The 26,560-nt window shown below is 40.9% G+C and overlaps 1 protein-coding gene across 7 annotated transcripts in view; it reads right to left on the bottom strand.

The window, feature by feature from the left end:
• Nucleotides 1-2,169: 2,169 nt before the first annotated feature.
• cadps2 (Ca++-dependent secretion activator 2) overlaps nt 2,170-26,560 on the bottom strand; it is a 537,859-nt gene continuing 513,468 nt past the window's right edge. For all 7 annotated transcript variants that reach the window (XM_052030087.1, XM_052030089.1, XM_052030090.1 and 4 more), the window contains 2 exons: nt 7,426-7,530; nt 2,170-3,291 (listed from right to left, as the gene is read on the bottom strand). In XM_052030087.1, the coding sequence (XP_051886047.1) occupies nt 3,112-3,291; nt 7,426-7,530 (285 nt within the window). In that variant the 3' untranslated portion in view covers nt 2,170-3,111. The remainder of the gene's footprint in view (nt 3,292-7,425; nt 7,531-26,560) is intronic.

Genomic DNA, 26,560 nt, shown 5'->3' with positions numbered 1-26,560 from the left:
ACACACGGAGGAACCAAGTGAAGATACACACTCATTTGCATGAACATGTGTGGATTCTAAATGGATGGTAATTTCTGACAGGAAGGGAGAACTGTCAGGTAATAGATCGCCTTTACCACACGTGTCACGAAGGACTGTTTATCCACCAACATCAAATTCAACTGCTCAACTTGTAAAAACTTTGATAAACCAGATTACAACAGCATCGGAAATCGTCCAAATGGCGATAATATTTACAAAAGATGTGCACTGCAGCTTTTACATTATGACCCGAATCAAGGGCATATACACTTGGTGATAACTTCATTCAGAGATCGGATCATTAGCGGCCATCAATCTGCCGTATTCCTGTTAATAACTACTTAAGACAAAGAGTTGAGGCAAATAACAGACAAATTAAAGGAAAACTAGACGAACCAAAAGGGATGATGGAATAGAAGACTAGGCTGCTGGGGTAGGAGGAGAAGGAAGAAGCTTCCTTGGAGTATAACTTCAGTACTGGTATAGATCCGTTAGGTCGAATCGTCTTTCCCAGTTTTGTAAGTTCAACAACGAACTTTTTATTTACCCAAAAGTCAATAACACAACCAATAACCATTGATGATTAAAACGGGGCGGGGATCAGAAATACCTACTTCACATTATTCAAATTTGTGAAATCTTCGACGTTATGGTATTTTTATCCCATGTTAGATTAGACTCTGGTTTAAAATTAAAATTCGATGTACTGTATGGGCAATTCATATTTAGGGCATTAAGAATAAGCAGGCTATTGACACATATGGAGGGTGTTGGTGCATTTTCATTTCCATCTGTTCTCACAGCCATCAGTGCAAGTTCAATAGAACCGTTCAGCAAATGTGGCGATTGAAGAGACTTCGGAAAACAGCACAGAAACAGGCTTTCCACGATTAGATCGGGACTCTGGTTGTAATCTATATCATAAATACCTTAGCCGCAGTTTTCCTACATTCAATAAAACATTGGTTCGTCAACTCAAACAGACCAACATCATATTACCTAAGTTGCTCTTGAAGCAACCACTTTTTGTTTCTGTATCTATGTTTGTACACGGTGCGTCCAACAAAGGCTAAAGTGATTGAAATTAAACATCATTTCGCAATTATATTTCGATCAAAATTAAATCAGGGACCATCAGCACCATAAGTATTTGGTGCTACACTTAGGAGCCAAAGAAATGAGTGAGTTGTGTTTAAACATCAGTCAACGGGGTTACGTGTGTCTCTCCCTAAAATGGGCTTATAAAACATTAGCAATAACGAATGATTTTAGTTCAACCGTTTCTCCACAGTGAGATCCAATGAGGTTCTGATAGGACCTTGCATCGAAACGTTAGATGTTAATATGTGGCTGTTGATGGGCATTTGAAAGAGCAATAATGGACTATTTTCACAATATTTTAGGAAACATATTCACGTAATTTTTTAATGGTGAATTAACGGCCCCCGACCAAACGCACAGACTATCTGATCATATCCTTTACTCAAGGGAATTTGCGGTATGAACTAGAATCAGACAAAAATGTGTAGCAGCTCCAGAGGAAGTTGATGGGGTCCCGAGATGTGTTTAAAGCTCGAATCGAACTCGCCCAGAATCTCTTGCGCATTTTCACGAGTGTTGTATTTAATGTGAGATTGTACGCATTGTATTCAGTTGAAAGAACCAGTCACGGCACAGCTGCAGTTAGGGAAGTGCCAACCATTATTTCATTCCACTCACTGGTTGCTGGATCAAACGGATTTTGCTTTCAATCGGTAAATGTGAACACGGTGCGAATTCAGGTACACGGCAACAAAGCGCTCAGCTAAATGACAAGGAAAAGCGAATGTCGCTCTCTTTCACGGTACAAATGCTGACTAATATTTACGTTTTGGATTAGAAACCTATTTATCCGCACTGTCAACAAAGTCATCCACAAACAAGATTCCCGACCCTTTAATCGCTATCGTGCTAAATAAAAATCAAATCACTTCATCGTGCTGTTATAGATGGTGGATCCCTCCTGTGTCTGTAGACACCCAAAGACACAATGTTTTTTAGACTTTTTTTTAAATAGTAATTTATGTGTGAGAAAAAAAATATAAAATTACACTTTAACCCCAAACCTACAAACCCGCAGCAGAAGCAAGACAGCCAAATAAATATAAATTGGAAATACAGACGAGTTTATTACAATTAAAGCCTCAATATAAACGAATATTGAAGATATATTTTTGCCATCGTTCAGTGTTTCGGAATGTTGCAAACATTCGTGACTTGCTAACATGTTGGGAAAACTTTCACCCATCCTCGCAATGCTGATTCAGATTAAACACTCCACCATTCTGGGCATTTTATCACCCTCCCGCGGGCGGGTGCAGATCCTTTGGGATGCTCAGCAGATCTGTGATAACTCGGGAAGTACGGCGCAGCCAGGCTAGCGGAATAGGGGAAGGCGGAAAGAGGCATCTCGAAACACACAGATGCTCGCACGTATTATTGAACAGGAATTCTACAGGCATTACTATATGTACAAAGATGCCCAGAACATGAGGCATGAAAGACATCTCAATATGACACGGCTGTTTTATTCTACCAAGCCGTTTTATCTCACCAATTAAGACCACAACAGCACAGATAACAAATAGCCCCGCACACTTCACTTCCAAAGGACTGAGACCGCAGTGTTTGATGGTAGTTTCTTCGCCGAGAATGGGTACACGGTTCGTATGCCACGTTTTCCTGATACCTGGGCTGTGGGGATCTTTTCCAAACATTAGGGACCGCTGACACCATTGTTGTTTTATTTGCCTGGAAAAGTCAGATCCCAACTTCCTTTGCTCCCCCCTCAGGACCGAACAGTTCCTTATGATGCTTGAGAGAGATTCACAAGGTGCTGCTGTTGCCTGGTGCGGGAGCAGAGGGACATACTGGGCACGGTTTAGCACCGAGTTCAAACACAACTGTGCCTCTCCTTTCCTTCCCACTCCTCCCCCGCTCTACGGCTATGTTCTAAAGTTGGACGACTTCATTACACTTGAATGATGTTGATCACCTCTGAAGAAATGGTACAAACAATGGCTGGAAAATAACGAGCCCTCTTTTCCCCTCTTATTTTACATCCTCGGTCTCCTCGTCGCTGTCTTTCATGGTGATGCCTTGGAGCCCTCCGCTCTCCGACACCGAGGCCGTGGCTTCTTCCACCGTCAGCCGCGTGTGAACGGTTTCATACGTTTTACAGTTCAGTGTCCCCTCCAGGACTCCCTGCAGTCTAAAGTCTCTGTACGATTTCTAAAGCAAGGAAAGATATTTTTAGATGACATGTTGGGATTTTACGTTTCAGAACTTACAAGTTGCCGGACATGCAAAGATAACATTATAGATTTGAAGACAGTGGACCCTAGTTTGGACTAGACTACGCTAAGCAAATATTGTCAAGGTCACATTACATATCTGCTGGGTACTACGAGTATTTTGAAAGTGAATTCGATTTTTTTTTACGAAACCCAGGCAGGTTGAGAGAGAGAGAGAGAGAGAGAGTTGCATAGTAGGATATGCTTGCTTTCGGGTGTTAATTAAAATTGCCCCATGAAAACGGACGTAAAAATCCCAGACCACTAACTGGAAGAGGAGAGTCCTCCCAGGCACCCTGATCAATATTCACCCTTCAACCAGTATCACCCTCTGGTGTTCTCCGGAGCTTGTTATGCACACATTGGTGACTTGTGTTTCCTCTATTACAAAACTGCGACTCATTGACTCTAGAGCGCCTGTCCCTGGTCATGAAGGGGCCTTATGATTGGAGACCACAGGTCGATTTACCCTGCCCAACTGACCATTCCTCATGTGTGGGAAGCAGCAGAGTCAGTAGGATTTTGCACCGTTGGGGCCGTCGCATCTGAGCCTAATCCTGCCAGCACTTGATATGAACTCACTGCCACCGTCCCACAGATGGTCCTGGGCGGCAAGAATGGGGCCCTGTTTCACAAAGCAGCTCAACATCAACACAAAGAAGTCCATTTGCACATCAGACAGTAGGCAAAAGCAATGGGTTGTGTGGGAAGTAATCACATAGAGAGATACAGCAGGGAAACAGGCCCTTCGGCCTACTGAGGGCATGCCGACCATCAACCACACACATATCTCATCCCGGGTTGGCAGTTCTGATCATCTCAGTAAAACAGAATGGTGGTGCTGCAAACAATAAATGAGTGTTCCTGCCTTTAACTACCGTGCAGGCATCCTTAGTGCAAGATAAACATGAAAGGGCATTGATCCCAAGCTGAGCTATGATGGCTTATGAATGACCTAATGATACTCACTCCAGGGGCTGACACAGAGTCACACAGCACGGAAAGAGGCCCTTCGGCCCAACTGGTCCATGATGACCAAGATTCCCATCTAAACTCGTCCCATTTGGCCCATATCACTCTGAACCTTTCCTATCCATGTATCTGTCCAAGTGCCTTCTAAATGTGAAGTTATTAACATTTCCTGGCATCTGTTGTTCTGTGTACTTTTGGAGACATGGAGTGGTTTGATCAAGGTGAGAGCAAAACAAAATCTAGGTGTAGGCAATCCAAATTGGATTTTAATGTCTAGGAACCTGGCATTTATTTTAATGATGTCTAATCTGCTGCCATGTGCAGAAGGGTTAAAATGCATCCGCAGACACACATTCTGAACAAAGAACTGGATTCCAGGAAAGAAAATAATCAGATTGTTAAAAGGCCCGTTAATTGAGCTGATCAAAAACAATAGCCTTGCAAGTACCCACTACAACTTCTTTGGTATAGAAAACATGCAGTGAATTAAATGAGCTTCCAGACGGTACAATTAGCACTAAAACAGAAAATGTTGGAAACATTCAACATGTCAGGCAGCATCTGTGGAAGTTTCCATCAGGGTTTCCAAATTAAAATGGTTACTGTGGTTACTGTGATCCTTTTCCTAAAGATTTCTGCACTTTTTTTTATTTTCAGGACACTTAAAATATTTAGCATGCATACCAATTTGGGGCAGCTTTGCAGCCTAAATCCATTTCATCTAATGCAGATGAGGATATATAGTTGGATATAATGACATCACATGTAAGTGCTGTCTCCAAGATGGTGGTACCTGTGTTTAAAAAGTGTGGCTTGTGTATCAGTAGTTCCTATGTATTTATTATCAAAAACATCCCTGCCATTTCCAGACACATTCGCCCCATTTAAACTGACAGGAAGGGTAAAATGGAGCTTTCAAAAGTCAACCAGTGAATATTCTCATCAGAAATTTTTGTTGCTTGCCTGTGGCATTGCACAAGGTGAGTCCAGTCCAAGTCCAGTGCTTAGGTTGGGAGGGGAGAGCAGGTAGGGTCAGGGAGTCGCCTGATGAAATAGGGAGGGGAAGAGGATGAAATAAAGGGGAAATGGGGATGAGGAAGAGAGGTTGCAAGGCATCTCATGGAGAAAAGAGAAAAGGGTGGAAAATAAAGGAAAAACTGGAAGGATAGATGAGAGACTTGGGTAGGTGGGAGAGAGAGGGAGGGAGAGGAGAGAGGGGAGAGGGGGAGTGAGTAATGGCCATGTCCCTTGGAGTGAAAGGGAAGACAAGTATATAGCTTGGTTCATGTAGGGTTGCTTCAGTACCAGAGAGGTTGCTCTATCTTCCACTGTCGAGCTCTCATATTTATGTTTTACACTGATCCTGCAAGCGTACCTCTTGATTGTTCTGATCAATAATTTGGTTAGCTGGCTTATTGCAGTCAGTTAGATCAGGAGTTGTAACTTTCTGTTGAACACATGGATTCTCATGGTGGCAGTGCACATTGGGTGCATGGGATGTTGCAGGGGTCCTCACCTCAGAGCTATTGATTTCTGGTGAGACTAACCAATTGTTCCAGTGGTTGGAGAAGGTACATGCCATGGTCCAAAGATTAGAAAAAGTACATTTTGCCAAACAAGAAGAGCCATGTGAAGAGGGCAAAATAAGGCTGAATGTTTATTGGAAAATAACATCAATAATTAATTGCAACATATTCTGGGTTGGATTTGAAAAAAGGAGGTGGAACGGTATCAAAAAACAGACCAGGTTTCCAGAAGGGGAAAGTATTTTTGTGTATAAAGACTGTACAAATTGCCCAAGACTAGTATTCTTAGTTTAATAATCACAAACTTCCAAAATAAATAGAATTGCTGTGCATGCCTCCAAACTGGGCATATCTATGATAGACATATTGTGCCTTCCAGACTCTTCTTGAAAACTTCACTGACAGTACCTCTTACAGGTATAACTAGTAACATAGGAGACATTATGGATTTATTTAATGGGTCAAACTTTCTCTGAAGTATGTTTTCCATCCAGTGAATTTAATATATGTATTGTGGAAGGATCGCATAACCCCTGGCATTTTAGTATATATTTTTCATTTATCATTCAACTATAATGGTATTAAAATCTTCCGATGATCTGAGTTGCCAATAGAAATGACTCACCTATTTCCTCACAGATGTTTCAATACCCTCAGTTTGAAATTCTTATATGCAATTAAATGACTGTACCTCTGCAAGACCATAGAACTGTAACTTAATCATGAAAACATGGTGCAGTCTATGTAGCACTGATATTACTGTAAGCAAATGTAGATCTGATTGTGACTTCAACTGTGATTATTACTGATTCTTTACATTCCCTTTTTAAATTGCCATTACCTTCCTTTTAAAAACAATTGTTAAACAAATCTTTTCTCTGTTTGAAAGCATGCAATATGACAGTGTCAAGTTTGTTGAAATACATTACTGCATGTAATGTTGCTGAGATGAAAATAACTATCGCCTCTCTTCACAAACAAAATGGATACTTAAGGCTATTTCTCCCATTGAGATAGTGTATTTTTTGTGTAAGTTTGCCACATGATTTTACATTCAACATAAGTTGCTATGGCACTATTGAACAAGTCCAAATGACATTGGAAAGTTACAGTACCATTATTAGAGCAACAGAGAACAAGATCATAAGAAATAGAAAGGGGAGGAGGCCATTCAGTCCCTTGTGCCTGCTAGACCATTCAATGAGATCACGGCCGATCTTTTACCTCAGCAACACGTTTCTGTATTAACCCCATAAATCTTGATTCCCTTAATATCCAGAACATCTATTGATCTCTGGCTTGAATACGCTCAGTGACTGAGCCAACACAGCATCTTGGGGAAGAATTTCTAAGATTCATAAGGAAAAGCTGATCCCTTATTTTGAGACTGTGACCTCTGTTTTTATTCACAACAGCTAGGGGAAACCTCATACCTGCATCCACCTGTGAAGCCTCGTAGAGGTACAAACTATGATGTTAATCATTAGGCTTGGATTTCAAGGTTGCTTTTATCATACCAAATCAATTCATGGTGCCAAGTGACTTAATGAGAAATAGATAAGAAGCTGCTATACCTTCACTATTTTGATGAGTGTCTTGAGCTGGTAGAGATGGAGCTGTAGGTCCATTCGGTCTGTGAGCCAGACACAGATGACTTTCATTGAGGTGCTGTACCATCGCTGGGGAAAGAAACATACATTTCTACAGCAATGAAAACAGAAACATTATGGATGAGAAAGCCCATTTCCTTTTCATTGGGACACTAATATAACCTTGTACAAGTTATGCCCCATTGGATACCAAATAGTTGGCTCTTCACATATTATGTACTTTCTCCTTTACAGCAGATAGAAAATTATCTGTCAACAAATCTAGAATTTGTCATCAACTCAATTATCATACCAACTTCTAAGATAAAAGTTAAATGACAGATGAGCAGACTTATTTGATGGTAAGTCAGCTAAAAAAGAAAATTACTGTATATACTTCATTAAAAATATATAAACACATCCACATCTGACCTCAATCCATTTTATTTTTAAAATGCTGATGGGTTAAGCCAACTCATTAAATGACCAAATCCAACATGACCAACATGGAAGACAAACCATATTTGTTTGGCCATATCTCTTTGGCTTCAACAGATAAACTTAATGAGGCAACAAACACTCACTGTTATTATGAACGCTAAACGATTTTCATTTGAATTAATTAATGGACAGGTAAAATGGAACTTTAAAATCAAACTCCAATCCTGCACAATATGTTACAATAGACTTAGAAGAAATATTCTGGTGCTTTCCAAGACAACTTCAGTAGAGGCACCACACCATACCACACATGACTATGCTACATCTGATCTGACCAAGGAATCTACCAACTTTACAGGTCTTTCAGCCACATATAAAATTAGAAAACAATGTAGAAACAAAGGTAATTTGGAAATTAGGAATAACATTAGAGGTAATAACTGCACACTAAAATGTTTTTCTTTATTAAACTTCAGTATCACCAGATTCTCAGCCAAAATCTAATCACTTTTTCCAAACCATAACATGCAGAAATCTCGCGGGTTGTCTCAGGAAGTGATAGAATGCTGGTGGGAGGAACTGAACCTTGAACACGGCGTGACCTTGTACTTTCCTTGAGGCCTCATCCTCTTTGACAGAAACATCAAGCACTTAACTTACATACTTTCTCATCTCAGTTACATTAACCATGCAAATAGAGTAATGTTTACAGTGCAGAAATCAGTTCATATTCTACAATCTTAATTACCAAGCATTAAAGGACTGATACCTCAATATCAAGCTTTCAGTCCATTGTTAGTAATCCCTAAGAAATAAAGATTCAAAATCAAAAATGCAAAGTTATAAATGAATGAAATACTATCATTCTCACAACAGAATAATAAAGCATAAAGGGTGCACTCAGATGTAAACTGTGATACATTACATCTAATGCTGTCCATGATTAAAAACTTATTATCCTACTGATTTCTCACTCATCATTTGTAAGGGCATGTACTATCTACTTCATTTTTTTGCAACATCTCTCCTGAATCATAGAAAACAAGGAAGAGTTGCTGTGTTTGACAAGGCATGACCTCTGTATTTCTTCACACCATTTGTGCATGACTCTAGGCTGGCAAGCCACATTAGCAGCCCATTTCCTCATCAAACCTCCACTCGCTTTCCAGCCCAGAAAGGTCCAACAAATCAACAGGAGCGCAGAAAACAGAACATCAGTCTAATCTAACCATTTAAGATGCATTTTCAAACCTGGTATGATCAAAGTTTTTAGTGGCAGTTTAGAACTGAGGCTGGAAGGATGACTCAGAATGTGGTTTCAACAATGTCTGCTAAAATGTTGCCATTTTTAATATAAAGGAGAACAGGGCCACAACATTCTCTGAGCTGATGGCACTCAGTGAGTAAGGAAATTGTATTAACAGGGCCAGAAGGACTATTACTTCATCTTTCTTTATCTCCTTCACACCCCAAAACCATCCCCGCTCCTCCCCTTCAAGGCTGCAAACCTTTAGTCTTGAATTAATCAGTTATTTCAATGAAAAGAGGCGTGGCATGAATGCCTGGCTCTGATCCCCAACTGTGTTCAGTATCGCTACAGGCACCAAAAGATTTTCCCCGCTATCATCGATGGAGGGTGACAAAGCCAGCAGACTCTACTTGCCTAAATACAACAGCTAAGCCAAGCTGGCTCCCTTGCAGCTGCGGAGGTTTCACTAGCAGCCCGCGAGTTACACAATAGCAGGCATGAGCTCTTTGTCAGACCCAGACTCGGCGATTCCCCAACAAGGATTACAGGGGCTGCTATGCACGGCACCTGAAACAGGGATTTAGCAACATCTTTGCTACAAGATGCACTTAACTAAATAGAAACATAACTGAGCCAGCAGTGAAATTAAAGCTTTAGTCATTAGGAATTTATCTTTTAGGTGTCTTCCCTCTAACCTATTTCATAAACAATGGCATCTATTTTAATCTGGACTATCTCTCTGTCTCTCCTTTTTGAGGGCCTCTCAATGCACTATTGTCAACTGCCACTTAACAACAAATTAATTACAGCTGAAATTCATTAAGACCATTATAATATACTTAAATTACTCTTATCATGAAACATAGGGAGCACAGAGGCCCAGCAGTCTTTTTGCTTCTGATCATTGCTATTCAATGCAGTGGCTTTGGTAAGTCTGAGCGGCTGGCAGAGCGGAGTTAAGTGGATGGTGAGTTGAGATTTCTCCTGCTGTAGCTAACAGGCAGAGACTGCAAAATAAACAGGTTGTGCTTGATGGAGCTGCTGGATATGCAATCACCTACCAAGCCAGTTATATGACCACCTTCTCAGAATTTTGCACATAGTTTGTGCTTGCGTAGGACTTTCCAGATTACACCGACGCGGACTTGGAAATATGGTCACAGAACCTTAATTTTGCTGGCACTAAACCATTATAGGGCAAGATAAAAGGTATACTCTGCTTAACAGCTAAAGAAAATTGGCAGCCAGTGCCCTTATCTAAAAATACCCATTGAATGTATAACCAAGGGAGCCAATGCCAACTCCAAGGTTCCATTGCTAGACTGCCTTATCATTAAGGTTGGTGAGCTCATGATTTCTGCTTGATGCTCCCTTACAAGGGAGGAATCTCACTGTGTCCCCAAACAGGAAATTAGCCTTCCTTTATAAACCTCACATGGTCTGAGAAGTTTTATTCTCCAAACACTGGGGATCAATTTTCAATCTGACTGTTGACGTAGGGAAAACTCAGGGCAGTGAGTCTGGTTGACTTGGTGAGTTTCCTCGAGTATGTGCGAATTACTAACTTAGTGTGAGCCCTCAACCAAAATTGGACTGCTTCATGGATGTTTACACTGAGGAGTTAGGCAAGTAATCCTGCATGGCAGCAGTATTTCAAGGGTTGCAATGGTGTTGATCTGCTCATTGCTCTGAGACCTCAAAGCTGCTCTGCTTACTGCAATCCACACAGTATTCTAAACTTGGATGGTAGAAGTTTGAGCTTCTGCTGCAGTGTCCAGACACCTGGTGGCTGAGCTTCAGTTTGCTCTTGGTCTTTCTCCACTCTCTGGTCAAGTTGCAGCTCCTGGTTTTATTGAAGTGAAAAAGTACAAGGGGAAGGTCATTATGCAGGGAGCAGTGTGGAAGGAAGGGTGACACGAGACTGCAGATACTGGAATCTGGAGCAACAAACAAGATGCTGGAGGGACTCAGCGGGTGAGACAGCATCTGTGGAGGGAAATAGACAGTCGACGTTTCGGGTGGAGACCCTTCATCTGATCCCTTCAGCAGTCCAGATGAAAGGTCTGGCCAACCCCTCAGTGTCCAATAATAGGAGGGCCCTACACTGTGGTCTTTCCCCATAAGGCCTTTGTGGTGGCTGTACTGAGCTTCAACATATCCCTCAGCATGTACTCCTGCAATATACCATTGCAATATACCATTGGGCAGCAGTCGCTGGCAGATATCTCCACGCACAGAAAGACTGACAAGTTTTGGGGAGACCAAGGTGTGTCTTTCATCACGTTGATAAGCATCCAGCAATCAAAGTTTACCTCAGAATGTTTTGCTGGGAACAGCCAAAAGAGCAGAGTCCTGTATTAGCAGCCGCTAGGGGTCAATCTCGACAAAGACCACTGCATCCCTCTCCTTCCTGGAAAACACACAGTCTGTTAGGAAGTGGATGACTGTCTCATCTACACCTGAACCACCTCCAAGGCAGCCGGCGATGGTGTTGAGACCCCACTGGTGTGGTTGCTGGGTTCAATTATCTTGACCACACACATTAGCTCTCTTGTCGAAAGCCTGTCACCATGTCGTCCTCCGACAATGGACCTCTCCTTTAAGTGGCGCAGGCTTGCATTAGGAAGTGTAGGCTAGTTTTGACTGCTGTTAGCTCCTCTCATCTCCTGATCCCTGCTGAAGCCTTCAGCCAATGAACAGTATCGTCAACACTGAATGGATCCTAAAGTCCTATAATTAGCAAACTACCAAGCTGGTGTCTTGTTTGCATTCCACTAAATGGGTGCAAGTTAACCGTGCATTGGAAACCATGTCCCAATTTTCAGGCCTTATTGAATTTAACCCCAAATGACGATGGTGACAAACTGGCAGGAAGTTTTTAATAACAGGGCCCACGCTGATCAGCAGATAATATTTTGTGTCGTACACAGAGCAAAACACAAATTGCTCATGCAACTGTGGTGCTAAATAGAGACTTGACAAGCAGAAAGTGACAGGAAAAACATTTGTTTTCACTCGTGGAGCTTCCTTTGAGCTCTTCACAAATAAGCAGAAATGATGCAACAGCTACCCTGATATCAGAAATCTTTCGCAATGGTTGCATTGAAAGGTGATCTAGTTCTCTCCCCTATTTCAGTGCAATAAGTCCAGCTACTGCCCAGCCCTTGCGCTCCCTTGCTATTCCGTGGCTCCCTGCATAGTTTTCAATAGTGGGAACATTTCTCTTAATTAGTCACAGCTAATTACTGTTCTGACATAGAAAAGGAGGCAGAAATGTCAGAGGTACAAGGCTACATCTCCTTAATCCTTTGATAATAATTTAGCCTCCAGGGAGGAGCTCAAGCTGTGGTAAGTAGTGACTGACAATAAGGCGAAATTAGGTGGGCAGCAGACCATTAGAAGCAAAGAATGAGAAGTGCTACCAGCTCCTGCTGAGCACCAACAGGCAACTAACTGCACTGGCAGATGAGGTGCCTGTTTAAGCCTGCCATATTAATTAGCTGAATTCTACCTTCCCTGCTACATATGGCCAGCTGCAACATGTGGACTTGTGTATTTTCTTTTATTTTTGGTTTGTGCCAAATAATAGCTCTGAACCAGAGAGACATTCTCAGATTTCAAGAATTTACCTCATTGTTCAATTTGTCAGCTTGATCTAAAACCCTTTTATCAGCAGAAGAAATATTTCCACTGAATGCAACAGGGATCAGAATAATTCACGTCTGCCGAACAGATTGTTGTGATGCTCAGGAAAAAGAACTGGTGAATAGAAAGTCACAAAAAAAGATGGAAATAATTCTCCTATTGCAAAATTCAAAATGTAGCTTCCATCTAATTGAATATAGTGTTGCATCAGGCACGTCTGCAGTAATCAGTGCTGCTGAAAGGTTTCTTCTCGTGGCCTGACAGGAATTATTGCATTAAAGACATTAAACTGGAGGATTTCAGCAGGAGTTCAAAAATCATTAATTCTTACAGTAGGATTTTTTGGACCTCCTCTTATTTCTCCACCCCTTTTCGAAGCTCCTTAAATTTTACCTCCCTGTCCAAGCATTAATGCTCCCATCTTTGGCTTACTCTGAAATTTTACCTGCTTGTATTTTCATGATCGATATTCAGACAAGTTAAAACTGCGACAGAACTTGAAGCCAGTGTTGTTTTATAGAAAGGAAAGTTGCTGAACCTGCAACTGCAGCACAATACCAGCAGAAGACCGGTTAACCATACCCAGTATACCGAAGAGTACAATCAAAAAAACCCTGCTGTTCTATTTATCGGTGCAGCAATCCTTCTGCTTTCAGCATGTGACACTTGTCTAATTATAAGATCATTATCAAGCCAAACAAACACTTCTGCCTCCACAGTATGCACATCATCCAGTTTAATAAGCTTCATACTTTTACACGAGACTATCTTATGCCGAGAACTGCATGTTTAAGTTACTCTAGTGGTATCTTAATCAAAGGAATATCGGACTGAATGGTCCCTCAAAGTTGGCAGCACAGTGATAGCCTCAGCTGGCAGCAAAGAGTTCTACAATTGAATGTGTCCACAGTACTAAACAAAGCAGAATCTATTACTGATATAAAAAAATTGCAGCTAGTAAGGAATGATTTATCAGCCTGACTCTAATCAGTCCAAGGTTCATTCTTACGGAACAGGATATCATCTGGATTCCTCTGTCTGATTACTGTTTGTATCTCTTTGGCATCCACTGTATTATATTTCTTTATTTTTCTCTGGTGATGCAGTCTGTGTAGTGGTAATTATTGAAGGATATTGACAGTCCTCTGGCACCACATGAAATTCTGCATGTGCAAGTCTGCACAGTGACTGTTGAAATCATGTCAATATTTATAGCACATTCAATTCTGCCCTTCTCGAACATCTACACATGCTCACAGTCTAGAATTAAGTAACTTTCAGATCTTCGAGACATCCCCAAGCATTTCATAGCCGATACACACTTCTCACCTTGTTCTTACAGAGGCCAAATGCAGCAAACAATTTTCACTTATCAAGGTCACACAAACAGTAAATAGGTGAATGAATAACTAGTAATTTGTTTTGCTGGTGTTGGCCAAGGGACAAATATTGACTAGCACACCTAGCTTTTCTTCAAATTGTGCCATGAGGAACTCTTGCATTTACTTACACAAACAAAAATGGGTGTTGGTTTAACATCATATCCAGAATATTGCACCCACCCTCACAATGCAGTTGAGAAATAACAAGTGGGAACAGCAACTTGTGGTTTTTTTTTGGTCCCAGGTTGATTATGGCAAAAAGCCAATGGCATCTACACCCATCAGTATCTATCCACCAGGAATTGAGTCCAGGATTTTCCTTGCCCCTTAGCCCACATCAAGAAGGTCAATCTCCGGCTTAATAGAGATAGAATATTTAAAAAAAATATTTCTTTTATAAAATATGGGTATCACTGACAATACCAGGATCTACTGCCCATTTCTAAATGCCCTTGAGAAAAATCATAGGAAATTTACAATACAGAAGGAGGGCATTCAGCCTGTTACAACTGTGCTGGCCAGAAAAGAGAGGCCTATTCCCACCGTCCAGCACTGGCTCCATAGCCCTGCAAGTCGTGGCTCTTCAAGCACACAGCATGCATTTTTTAAATATGATGAGGGTTTCAGTCTCCATTATTCTTATAGGCAAATAGGTGCCACACCCTCTGTGTGAAAGCAATTTTACTCATCTGCCCTCTAATCCTCTACCAATTACTTTAAATTTATGACCTCCCCCAAAGTTTTGACCCCTTCCATAAGGATAATAGATCCTTCCTATTTACTCTACTAGAACAAATCTAATTTTATATACCTCCATTAAGTCTCCACTCAGCCTCCTCTATTCCAAAACAAATAAGCTGAACTTACTAATTTTTCCTCATAGCTGCAGTCCTTATAATATCCTTGTAAATTTCCTTTGTGCCTTCTCTCGTACAGAGAAGATGGTGATGGGATGCCTTCTTGAACTTCTGAGCCCTTCTGGAGAAGATACTCCCAGAGTGCTTTTGCATAGGAAATTCTAGGATCTAGTTATAGGGCACTGTAGCAGGTTAAACTTAATGAAAATAACTTTGTTTGCACACCTCTAAAAATAGGCAGGAGTCTGGTAATTTGAGCTTTTGTAATTTTACTGGTTCCCTCTCTTCTGGTATATTGTTCTTAAAAATGCCATCAGCTACCTTCTATTTAAAGAACATGCTTGACTATGCTTAATATTATTGTTCCAGGTACAACCTTCCTTTCTAAAGTTTTCAAATGTGTTGATCGCTTTCAAATCTGTACCCATCTTTCCCTCAGCCATATTATCAGAAGCATCCAACTTGATTGCTGCCTCACCAGTCCTAAAACAATAGAACTCATACAAAATTCATGATGTTAGTGACCTTTTGTCCCCTGTTCCCCTTGTAATATCTCTTGACTATTTTATCCACCAATGTCAGCTAGACCATATTGTTTTTATTCCAATATATCACCTGGAATGGTTCAACTCCCAGTCACACATCTTTATGTCTTGAGTTCCTCAACGATCTATCTTTAGTCTCCTTCCATTTCTCAACTGTATGCTACCCGACAACATCATTCAAGGATGTAACATCATGTTTGACATGAATGCACTATTTCTCAGATCCTATGGAATCTCCCATCTCCATGGAACACTACACTGACTAGGATTTGTTACGTTCTTTCCCGACATTGAACATTACATGTGCAGAAACTTTCTCAAATTCATTATGGGTAATGCCAAAGCCATTATTTTTGGTCCTCACCACTAAATCAGTTCCTGCCCATCATTCCCACTCCAGGAACAAGTCTGAAGTTGAGACAGACCATTGATAACAAACAGCTAATTTTGATCCACTTACCTGGTTGATCTCCATTACTAAAACCGCCTACTTCACCTCCTTAACACCATCTTCTCCAAGTTTCGTTTCCTTAAGACCTGCTCTTCAATCTTCTCCCATATATAAATGCCCTCAATTGAAACCACCTATAGTTTAGAATCACAGAGTTATACAGAACAGAAACAGGCCCTTCGGCCCACCATGTCCATGCTGACCATCAAGTACCTATCTATACTAATCCCTTTTACCAGCACTTAGTCCATTGCCTTCTTTGCTTTAGCGATTCAACTACTCATCTAGATATTTCTTAAATGTTGGGAGAGTCTCTACCTGCCCTACTCCTAACTCAAGGCAGATTCTCTCTTTACACATGTGCTTGCTGATTTACACTGGCTCCTGATCCAACAATGCCATGATTTGAAAATCCTAATCTTTTTTCCAAGATCCATCAAGACATCGCTTCCACCCTACCCCCTACCCTCACACTTCCCACTATCCCTGCAGCCTCCTCCAGCCCTTCATGTCTTCTCTTCTCACCTCTGACTCCGACTCCTGGCACATCCGTCATTTCATCTCTTTAACTCTCTTATAAGGTGATTAGTGGTGGTTGTGCTGGCTGGTGGGAAGCAGACTGACTGTGGTGGTGGCTGAGGAAAGGAGTGGAGGTTATTGGGTAGCTGTTGCGCCTGGAGCCTTAAACAGTTAAGGTAATTACCTCATGGATAGAGCCTTGCTGCCTCCCTTCCCCTGCTGGCCTTGGGAAACCTGCCCTCCTCTGGTTAAAAATCAAACTCAAATGAAGACATTACTACCTCTAACACATTGAATAGGCGGATTTTTGACAAGTTTGCTCCTGTTTCAGGTGTTTTCCAGAGACACGAGAGACTGCAGATGTTGGAATCTGAAGGAACAAACAATCTGCTGGAGGAACTCAGTAGGTTAAGCAGCATGTGTCGGGAGAAAGGAATTGTCGACGTTTTGGGCTGAAACCCTGCATCAGTCAGTAGATTGTTTGTTGCTTCAGGTATTTTCCATATTTCCTTATGACATAGACAGTGGCCAGTCAGCCTATCAAAGTCTACGCTGGCTCTAACAGCATTCCTGTTCCCTCATTAGTTTTCCATGTAATGTATCTTCCTCACATGCCCTTCTGAGTTTGGGTCCTGATGAAGGGTCTCGACCCGAAATGTCAACTGTTTATTTCCCTCCGTACATGCTGCCTGACCTGCTGAGTCCGTCCAGCATTGTGTGTGTGTTGTAACCGACCAACCTGCACGTCCTTGGACTGTGGGAGGAAAACAGGGCATTCAGAGAAAACCTATGAGGTCACAAGGAGAACGTGCAAACTCTACTCAGAGAACACCCGATGTCAGGACTGAACCCAGGCCACTGGAGCTGTGAGGTCACAGCTCTATTGGGTGTGCCACCTAAATCCTGGGCTGGAAAACTGTTGTTGAGAACAGCAGAAATAGCACAGGATGGTTTTGTATTCTGATCTGATCTCAACCCATTTGATTTCAGGAGATGAGATTCGGGCCATTGTTGCCAGTGCTCTCTGCAGGATTTCTCCTGATCTCCTTTTAAGCTTTTGCTGTTTCCAGCCATTCTCTGAGGTTCCACTGATTTTCTTGATGAGGGGTAAGGAAAATTCAATGCTTGTATATACACAAATACAGTATATAACGACAGCCTCATTCATGCACTGTGCCCACCAAATGACCATGGAATAAACTGATGCTCCATTTTAAAACTCAGGAGATACTAGAAACAAAACAAGGTGAATACATTAAAAGGTAGAAAACAATATGCTAACATGAGATAAAATAAAGAGACAAGAAAGTGGATCACAGACTACATACAGAACAGGTGTGGAGGATTAAAGGATTCTCACTGGTCAAGGCTAATCAAGTGTTAATAATTAAAGTGTCAATAATGGGTAATTCACAAGAAGATGAGTGTCAACAGATGAATGCATATTATCTTGTTCAGTTCATTTTATTTATGGCTGGCTTAGATACTGTGATTATGGCTGTTAAATGAGTGTTTGGGCCTGGATTTGAATATAGGTCCATGGATTGAAGTGGTTTGGGAATCTTTGCATTCAACCCCTAATGATTACTTAATTGTATTTTTCAGCTGGAATGGATATTGTCCATTGCATTTAATTTCTATTGGCATTTTGACAAAGGAATTAACTCCTTGGGCAAAGAACAATAGGTAATTACTTCACTGAAGAACACTTGAGAAATTTTATTCTCTACTTCAGGTTGTTCTCACAATCAAGTGACTAAATTAAAATAACATAATGCCTTTTTGAATACTGTCCTCGAACCCCCGGTTGGCTCCCACACGAGAAAGAAGGATGGACAAAGGAGATTGGTTGCTGTTCTGAGTGTGCTGCCAACTATACTGGACAATTCCTGGATGGTTCATCATGTGACTTGATACTTGCAACCATTCTGTCCCCAATCTTCTGCTATTGGTCACCTGACATATCTTTTCCTACGGCCTGCTGTCTTGCACACTCATTGGAGAGAAAACAAGCTCTCTGTTGGCCAATTCACTGCCAGTCGACCAGTCTTCACACCTCTTGCTTTCAACACTACTCCCACCATCTACAATTTTTAAATAAATAATTCATTAAAGAATCCAAAAAAAAACTGCCCACAATAGTGTTCAAGAGATTCAACCTGAATTCTGCAAGACTTCAGTATCGTTGGTAACTATACAGTTTACAGACCTGCACACCAGCTGCTGAATCTTTAGAGTCCTTTTGGTGCCTCTGGTTACTGTTCTCCACTCAAAATAATGATTGACCTTGCCCTAAGCTCCTATTCACACTTTTGCCAATCTCCGTCAGGCCCACCAAGCTTAAGGAGTCCTGGAACAGATCAGGTCCCTGGGATGTCCCCTATATGTAATTACCTCCTAGACTTCAATGAGAGGAAACTTAAGTGGAAGATCTGATCCTCTCTGCATATAATTCATGGCAGTGGAATGTTAGTCACTCTTTCACCCTGTTTTTGGAAGAAGCTCTGAAAAGTAATCAATAGCGCAAGGTAATGGAAAATCAAGAGAATGGATCTTAATCAGATTTTTGACACACTTACAAACTTTCTGCCCAAAGAAGAGAAACCTTCCTGGGAAGAAAGTGAAGAAAATTTGCCTAATGCATTTATGATGTTTTTGGACCTGATATAAAGCACTCGCAATATCTGAGCCTGAGATTTAATCAGTCCTGAGTTCAATCAACCCTGCTCTTTTTCTCCTACATAGTCTAACTGCCTTTTGTTCATTTCAGAGATGTGATGATTCACTAAAGTGCAAAATGAAAGCAATAATCAAGAGTTCATTATTTGCCAGCCCACCTCTCCAGCACACCTCTCCCACCCCCACAGCAGCCTTTCTTCTAGATCCTTGTAGTGTGGAAGAATGAGCTTAAACATCAACTTAATAGTTTTCTCTGAAAAGCACATATACATTCTTTGTTACAAACTGAGCAGACACCCACACACTACGGTGAATGCACTGCTGAGAGAGTGTTTGCCAGTGTTTTCCTGAAAGGGATGTTAAAATCAAGATTGCTTGAATTAGGGTGATATAGAATTTTGGGTATAATTCACGGCAATGGAAAATTCCTTACAAAGGGTTCAGTTGTAAAACCATCACCCTGTCCCTCTGCCCAACTGCTGCTGATAGTCCAGGTGAGGATTTATTGTGATACCCGGGAGTGGTTGGCATAAACAATTTGGGTCAAATGGTGAAATGTCCGATCTTTACTTGCTTCTGAGTGGCAAGAGCCAAAAGTTAGACCAAAGAGCTATGAAAAGAAAATCAGTGCAATATATCAAATTGTCTTCATGTTATAATTCAACTGCATGCAAAAGAGCCAGCACTGTGTACTTCTATGACTATTTTTTTGATCAACTTTGCTATATTGTTCAGCCACAGTGTCAGCCGGATTTCAGCCTCCTTCCAAAGCACGTTTACAGCTGGTGCTTCTGGAACTTGGTTTTTAGGAGAGCCACATTTGTGTGCCAACATACGTTTATGTTGTCATTAACCTCTTTATTTCAATGGCACAATTGCTAATCCACAAAAACATAGATCTATGATTTAACCAAAGAACCACTGAAATTTACAGCACTGGAAGAGGCCATTGCTCTATGAAGCCTATGATGACATTTCGGCAGCTGAATTCAAATCTAATCTCTCTTCGCTGTTCATTATCCACTGTCCTGTACTTCTTCTGTTTAGTTTTTAGTTTATACATTTTTTTCTTCATTTATCAATGGTTTCCAACACTTCCTATGCTGAAACATTCATGCTGTTTTCTCAAACTGCCCACATGAAGTTCAAGCTACTGATTCTTCATTGGCAATGAATTCATTCAATGAATGCACTCGGCACAAACTTTTCTCAAGATATCTTGATAAACCCTTGTATTATTTAAAAATCTCCAGCAAAAACAGTCCAATTCCTATGTTCCAATCCACAACTCTTTTGAATAAATGTAGGCCTGATACTGGACCAATAGGTATACAATGTCAAACCTTGTCCCATTTGGGCAACTCTCTCAGCCTTGACATTCACTCCTAGGCTACTCTTAGGTTGTGGGTTTGAAACATGACAGGAACTTTAACACATAATCTAGACTGGCACTTCAGTTATAAAGAAGTACTGCCTTGCTGGAGATGGTGAAGATGTTATGTTACTAAGAACCCACATCCACTCTCTCAACAGAATACGGAAAATCCCATGGTATCCCATTTTAAAAGAGGAACTGAGAAGGTCTACACTCCCCCCTATTGTACAAATGAATTATTGTAAAAAATACTTCCTATAGCACCTCATTGAATGTCTTTTGAAAATCCATTTAATCCAGTTGCATTGCCTTTATATATCTAATCCATCACTCTTCAATAAATTAATGTATTAAAAAAAATCAATGAACAAATCCACAGCAGCTGCTCATGATTAGTTTTGTAGTTCTAAATGACAACCATTTTACCTTGAATTATTGCTGACCATATTCTCTAAACCAATAGATCTATAACTAAATTAATATTTTTTTCCTCTCTTGAACTGAAGTACTACATTGGCAATGCTCCTGCCCTCAAATATCCAAGTCCAAGGAAGAAATTATGCCTACAGCTTCTGTTACCACTCGTCTGATTTCTTCCAACGGCTCAGGGTGCATGCATCAAGATAAGGGAGTAATTTTAGTAATATAAAGGCGTGGAGCTGCCTCACGCTTCTGACTTTCCCACAACTGGAACTTTGGAAAGAATCAGATGATACTCGTCGTTGCTCAGAGGGCTTGAGGCATTGCCCAGCTTCTGCTTGGCACACCTCCCAAAGGTAGAGCCAAGATCAAAAACTCAGCATGGCAGCTAAGCATTAATTTTAATGAGGTTTCAATTCCAAGCATATCATTTGCTTTTGGGTCAATTCTGAGCTTGATAAGCCAACGTTACCAGACAAACACATCTCATCAGATCATTTGATAAACAAGCTCTTTTCTCAGATGATAAAGATGCTGTCTAACAAAACAAGGTGCGATTAAGCTCCTAAACGGATAACACTGTTAAGTGGATAAAACAACTTTTCACGGAAGTTATGTGCTTAGCGGTTTTTGACAGTTACAATTAGGAAATGCCAATTCTATTCTAGTTTTCTTGATGTGTTTAGCCCGTCTGCCTCTTGAGGATTTGGCACTTAACAAATTGAAACACAGACAAAAATAAAATGCTGGAGAGATGAAGCATATGCCTGCAAGATTCAGTAAAAATACCAAACCCAAGTTAGAGCTGCTAATGTGGGTTTGGTGTCTTCTGAAGTGCCAGCTGGATGGATGCTAATTATTCTACCCCTGCAGGGCATCGCCACTTCCAGAAAAATCATTGTCTTCGCACATATTAGCAACGAGTCTGCTTGAAACAGCTGACAATATTTCCGTTACAACTGCCTAGTTCTGTCTTTAAAAAAAAGTTGGCATGAGAGGTAAGTTTCACTTTGGTCGCCCATATTCCAACAGACAGAGGTGTCAACAAGACTTATTTGGTTCAAAACCTTGCACACAGTACAGCTAGCACATTGAGGCGATGACTGTGAACCGCTGTTATCAAAATATTTGCAATGGTGCACATATTTAAATAAATTGCCATAATAAAAAGGTAAAAGCTTTCATGAAAGAACATAGTTATTAAATCAAAGACATACAAATGGAGCTATTAGTCTAATGGATTCAATGTTGCACTTGAAACAATCATTTCAACACGTTATCATTTAACCTGTATCATAGCCTTACAAAAAGCAGTACCTTTAAATAAAAGGATATCTGTATTTTCAAAATTAAAGGTTTTGTGGCCAAAACTGGTACATGTTTAATTTTTGGTGCACAGTATATTGAAAACTTCCTGGTTGGCTAGAGTATCTCTACTAGCCAGCTACTTTGGAAAAGGCCATTCACAGTGCCCCAGGTTTGTACCCAAATCTCAGAAGAGTATTCCTCATCAGTGGTGCTGCACCATCCACCGATACCCTTTGAATGAGATTCCAATTTGTTGGCAATTGTGGACAGTTTATGTTACAGGCAGGGTCCACCTGGCTAATCTTCTCTTGAGATGGGGGCTCTTTGCTCTCCCAAGAGATGCATGGTCCTTTGCTTGGACACCGGTCACTTTCAAAGTGAAAACTATTGCAATTGAGTCTCAGCAGTGGGTGTTGGCTTTTTAACTGCAGAAGGCATCATAGCTGATTCTTATTCTGTCCTCATATCCACCCATAACTCCACGAGCTGGAATGATCCAGCTCTTCATTAGATGAACTTGTTGAGGTATCAGGCATGGCTGGTGTACTTGCAGCAAGTAGAGAGACACTTAGACGTCAGCCCAGGATGGATTTATATCCAGGTGTTAGAGGTTAAGGGATAATGCGAGGAAAACAGGTTAGGCCCTGAGCAGTTAACCAGTGCAAGTTGTTTTCGATGTCAGCAGCACATCACTTGTGCATTGTCCTCTCATTTATTGACTTCAGCATCCAGCCAATGCTTAATGAACTGCTCAGCGTTACCTACCTCAGCAGGAGACCAATGCTTAAAGCTAGCCTGCACAATTTAAAGCCAGACTGCACTTCTTGAAGAAGTGCACTGTGGTAATGTAAGGTTCTGGCAGGCAACCTGGGGTTAAAACTGATTGGACACCACTGAAGAAGTTTTTATGAGGTTTTACTGGAGCCCTGATTGCAGGAGGAGAGAAGATGTGCTTTATCCACTGGCAGCCAGGAGATCCTCTGAAGGTAACCATGGCCATTTCTGCCAGGATTCAAGCCTTAAGGATCTATTTGCAGTGCTATTAGGAGTTCAATGAACTCATACGTCGTCAAGGTCAGCGAATGCTTCTTCAAATTCTATGTCTCAACAGTTGCACCGTGCATCTTGATCAATAGGAACCCGTATCTAACAATCACAGGTACAGCCCATCATCACCACTGTTGCAAGCCTCATACCCATATCTCACAGCCTGCACATGCTGCCATTGAATCCAACCACACTGAATGACTTTCACTGGCACACTTTCCTTTCTCTTATGGGGAAAAGCAGTGTATAATCAGAGCAGCAGCCTTATCTCCCTGTTTACCTTCTTTGGAGTGGAAGCCATTGCCAACAGCATTGGAAGTGATGGTGTCCAAAAATATAATCCTCTCTTTCACTTGATGTACCTCCCAGTCCTACAATCTTTTCTTATTCACAATGTGCATATAATGTGAGCATACATCTCTCACCTTCCCCATTCCAATAGGACTTTAAACTTTATAAACTTTATTTATACAGCATGGTAACAGGCCCTTCCAGCCCAATGAGCCCGCACCGCCCAATTACACCCACGTTAACCAACTAACCCATACGTCTTTGGAATGTGGGAGGAAACTGGAGGAAACACACGCAGTCACAGGGAGAACGTACAAACTCCTGACAGACAGCGGCGGAAATTGAACCCCAATCGCTGGCACTGTAATAGCATTACGCTAACTGCTACGCTACTGTGCTGGACAGGTTTAACTTCATGCCTTTTTGTCTTTCAGCTAGCCAAGGACCGTAATCTAGTCATGCAGTGGCAGATGCTAAAAAAAAACAATTAATCTGAAGTAACATTATCACTTAAATTAACATTTACAGTCCACCAGCTCAGATACCTACAGTACATTAAGATAGGTGCTTGATAGTCGATGCAGACTTGGTGGGCCAAAGGGTCTGTTACTGCACTGTATTGACTGCATGACTCTATGACAATTTAGAGGTGGGATCTGCATGTTGTAAGACATTGGTACCAGGGTCCTGTAACCGGTTCAGGGATCAAGGGCTGCAAACATGGAGGGAAGTCAGAAGAGAGTTTTGCTGCAGAGGTTTTAAAATAAGCACTTCGAAGGGGAGGCTACCAAGAGAAGGTTGGAATACATGCACAACGAAATGGTTGGTGCTTCAGTGGAACTATCAGAAATATGCATGTGGCTTCATACAGAGGTTGGAATCCACCCATCCCACCATGAAAGCATTTGATGCCTCCATTAGCACACTCAACCAATTTACATTAAATTGATCAGCCTAAGTAAGCATCCTTTATACAAATTCATAAACAAATTGATTGAATGGCATGTGCAAATTCAACTGGGAGCACATGATAGACATTACTGTGGCTTTGTGTCAGAACTGGGAAATAAAAGTATCAGGTTTGGGTCACTAGGAAAGATAGGAAAACACCAGAGGGAGGAGAAGCCTTTGTAAGGATGAAATCAATTAAATGATGAGAGAAAATATACAGAAAGGTGAACAGAAATGGGGATTTTATGGGTAGAATTAAGAAAGAAAAGTTTTAAGCCTCCATTGGGAGTTGTTTACAGGCCAAGGTGGTACTGATTAAGTGGTAAAATATATAAATATGAAAATCGGCAAGTGTGTAGCAAATACAGCTTTGTTTTAATGGGAAGTTTCACTTAAAGTAGATGGGGCAGGCAAATGAGCTCAAGGTGGAAAGGGTGCAGATTTCTTTAGTATGCTTGAGGACGGCTTTCCGCAGCAAGGTGCTGGCCATGTTAGATTAAGTTATGAATAAAGAGCCAGATTTTTTTTAATAGTCCATCTTTGCATGAACATTTATACTTGTATACAACGTGAAAGATTTCAATGCAGTGGTTGGAAGAGGGAAGTGCAAAGCATCCAGTAAATTCTAGATTTAGGTTAGGCTGACAGTGAAACAGATGGTATCCTTGGTAAACCAAGCAAATGTATTCATGGGTAAAACAACAGAGGTGCTCAAAAAGAATGTAATTTTTTACGGAGCCAGTTTATTTCCCTAAGGAGGGTGAGCTCGACTTGCCAAAAAAATGAGTCATAAGTGACTATGGAGGTAAGAGACAACACATACAATTAAAATTAAGAGAATACAAAAAGACAAAAACTAGCTCAAATCTTGACAACTGTGAGAGATACAAAGAACAGCAAAAACAATAAACAGATAGTAAGAGCTATAAAAGTGGAATGTGATAAGAAATTTGCAAGCAATATCAAAATCAACACAAAAAAAGTTGTCAATTATAAGCAGGGTAGATCAGCAATGTTAAAAGTGGGAAGAACAATAGCGTAAGTGAAAATAAGAGACAAGTGAACATGTTGAGCAATTACTTTGCTTCAAACATTACAACAGAGGAAGAGGACAATGTGCTAGATATCCCAAGGAAACAAAAACTGACTCAGAGAAGAAGTTTGCCAGACTGAATGTAAACAAAATGAAATTATTGTGGAAAATAAAGGCATTGAAGGGTGACAAATCCTAGCACCTGATATTTCCATCCCAGGGTTTTAAAGGAAGTGGATGAAACATTTCAAATGCTCTGAATATAATTTTCCAAAGTTCCCTCAATTCAGAATTGTTCCTTTAGTTTGGAAATTACACATGTCACTCCACCATTTATGAAAGGTGAGGGAGAGAAATTAGTAAATTATAGACCAGTTAGCCTAACATCTGTTGCCGGGAAATTACTGGAGCCTATAATTAAGGATAGAATGACTGAATACCTTGAAAATCCTTTTGCTGATCGGATAGAGCAAGCATGGATCTTAAAAATGTAGGACCCCTTTGATGAATCTTTGATTGAGTATTTTGTAAAGGTGACCAAAGTTGTTGACAGTGGAATATCGAGAGATTTTGTTTATATGGACTTTCAGAAAGTGTCTCACAAGAGGAAGCTGGCTGACATTAAAGCTCACGGAACAGAAGGAAAATTATTGTCTTGGTCAGAAAATCAGCTAAGAGGCAGGAGTCACAGAGTAAACAAAATGGGGAGATACTCAGATTGGTTGGAGTCTCACATAATCAGCATGGGGGCCTTACTGCTGACTGTACCTAGATAATGGGTCAGAGATTCACATATCCAAATTTGATAGACCAGATATGGGAGCATTGAATTATGAAGATAATTAATAGAGTAAACAAATGGGTGAAGTTATGGCAAGTGCATTCCAACAGGCAAATGTGGGGTCAGTTACTTCAAAACTAATAGGA

Source organism: Pristis pectinata, chromosome 15, assembly GCF_009764475.1.
Source record: "Pristis pectinata isolate sPriPec2 chromosome 15, sPriPec2.1.pri, whole genome shotgun sequence".
Taxonomy (NCBI): Eukaryota; Metazoa; Chordata; class Chondrichthyes; order Rhinopristiformes; family Pristidae; genus Pristis; species Pristis pectinata.
Note: the sequence above shows the minus strand (reverse complement) of the source record. Positions and strands in the feature narration are given on the sequence as shown.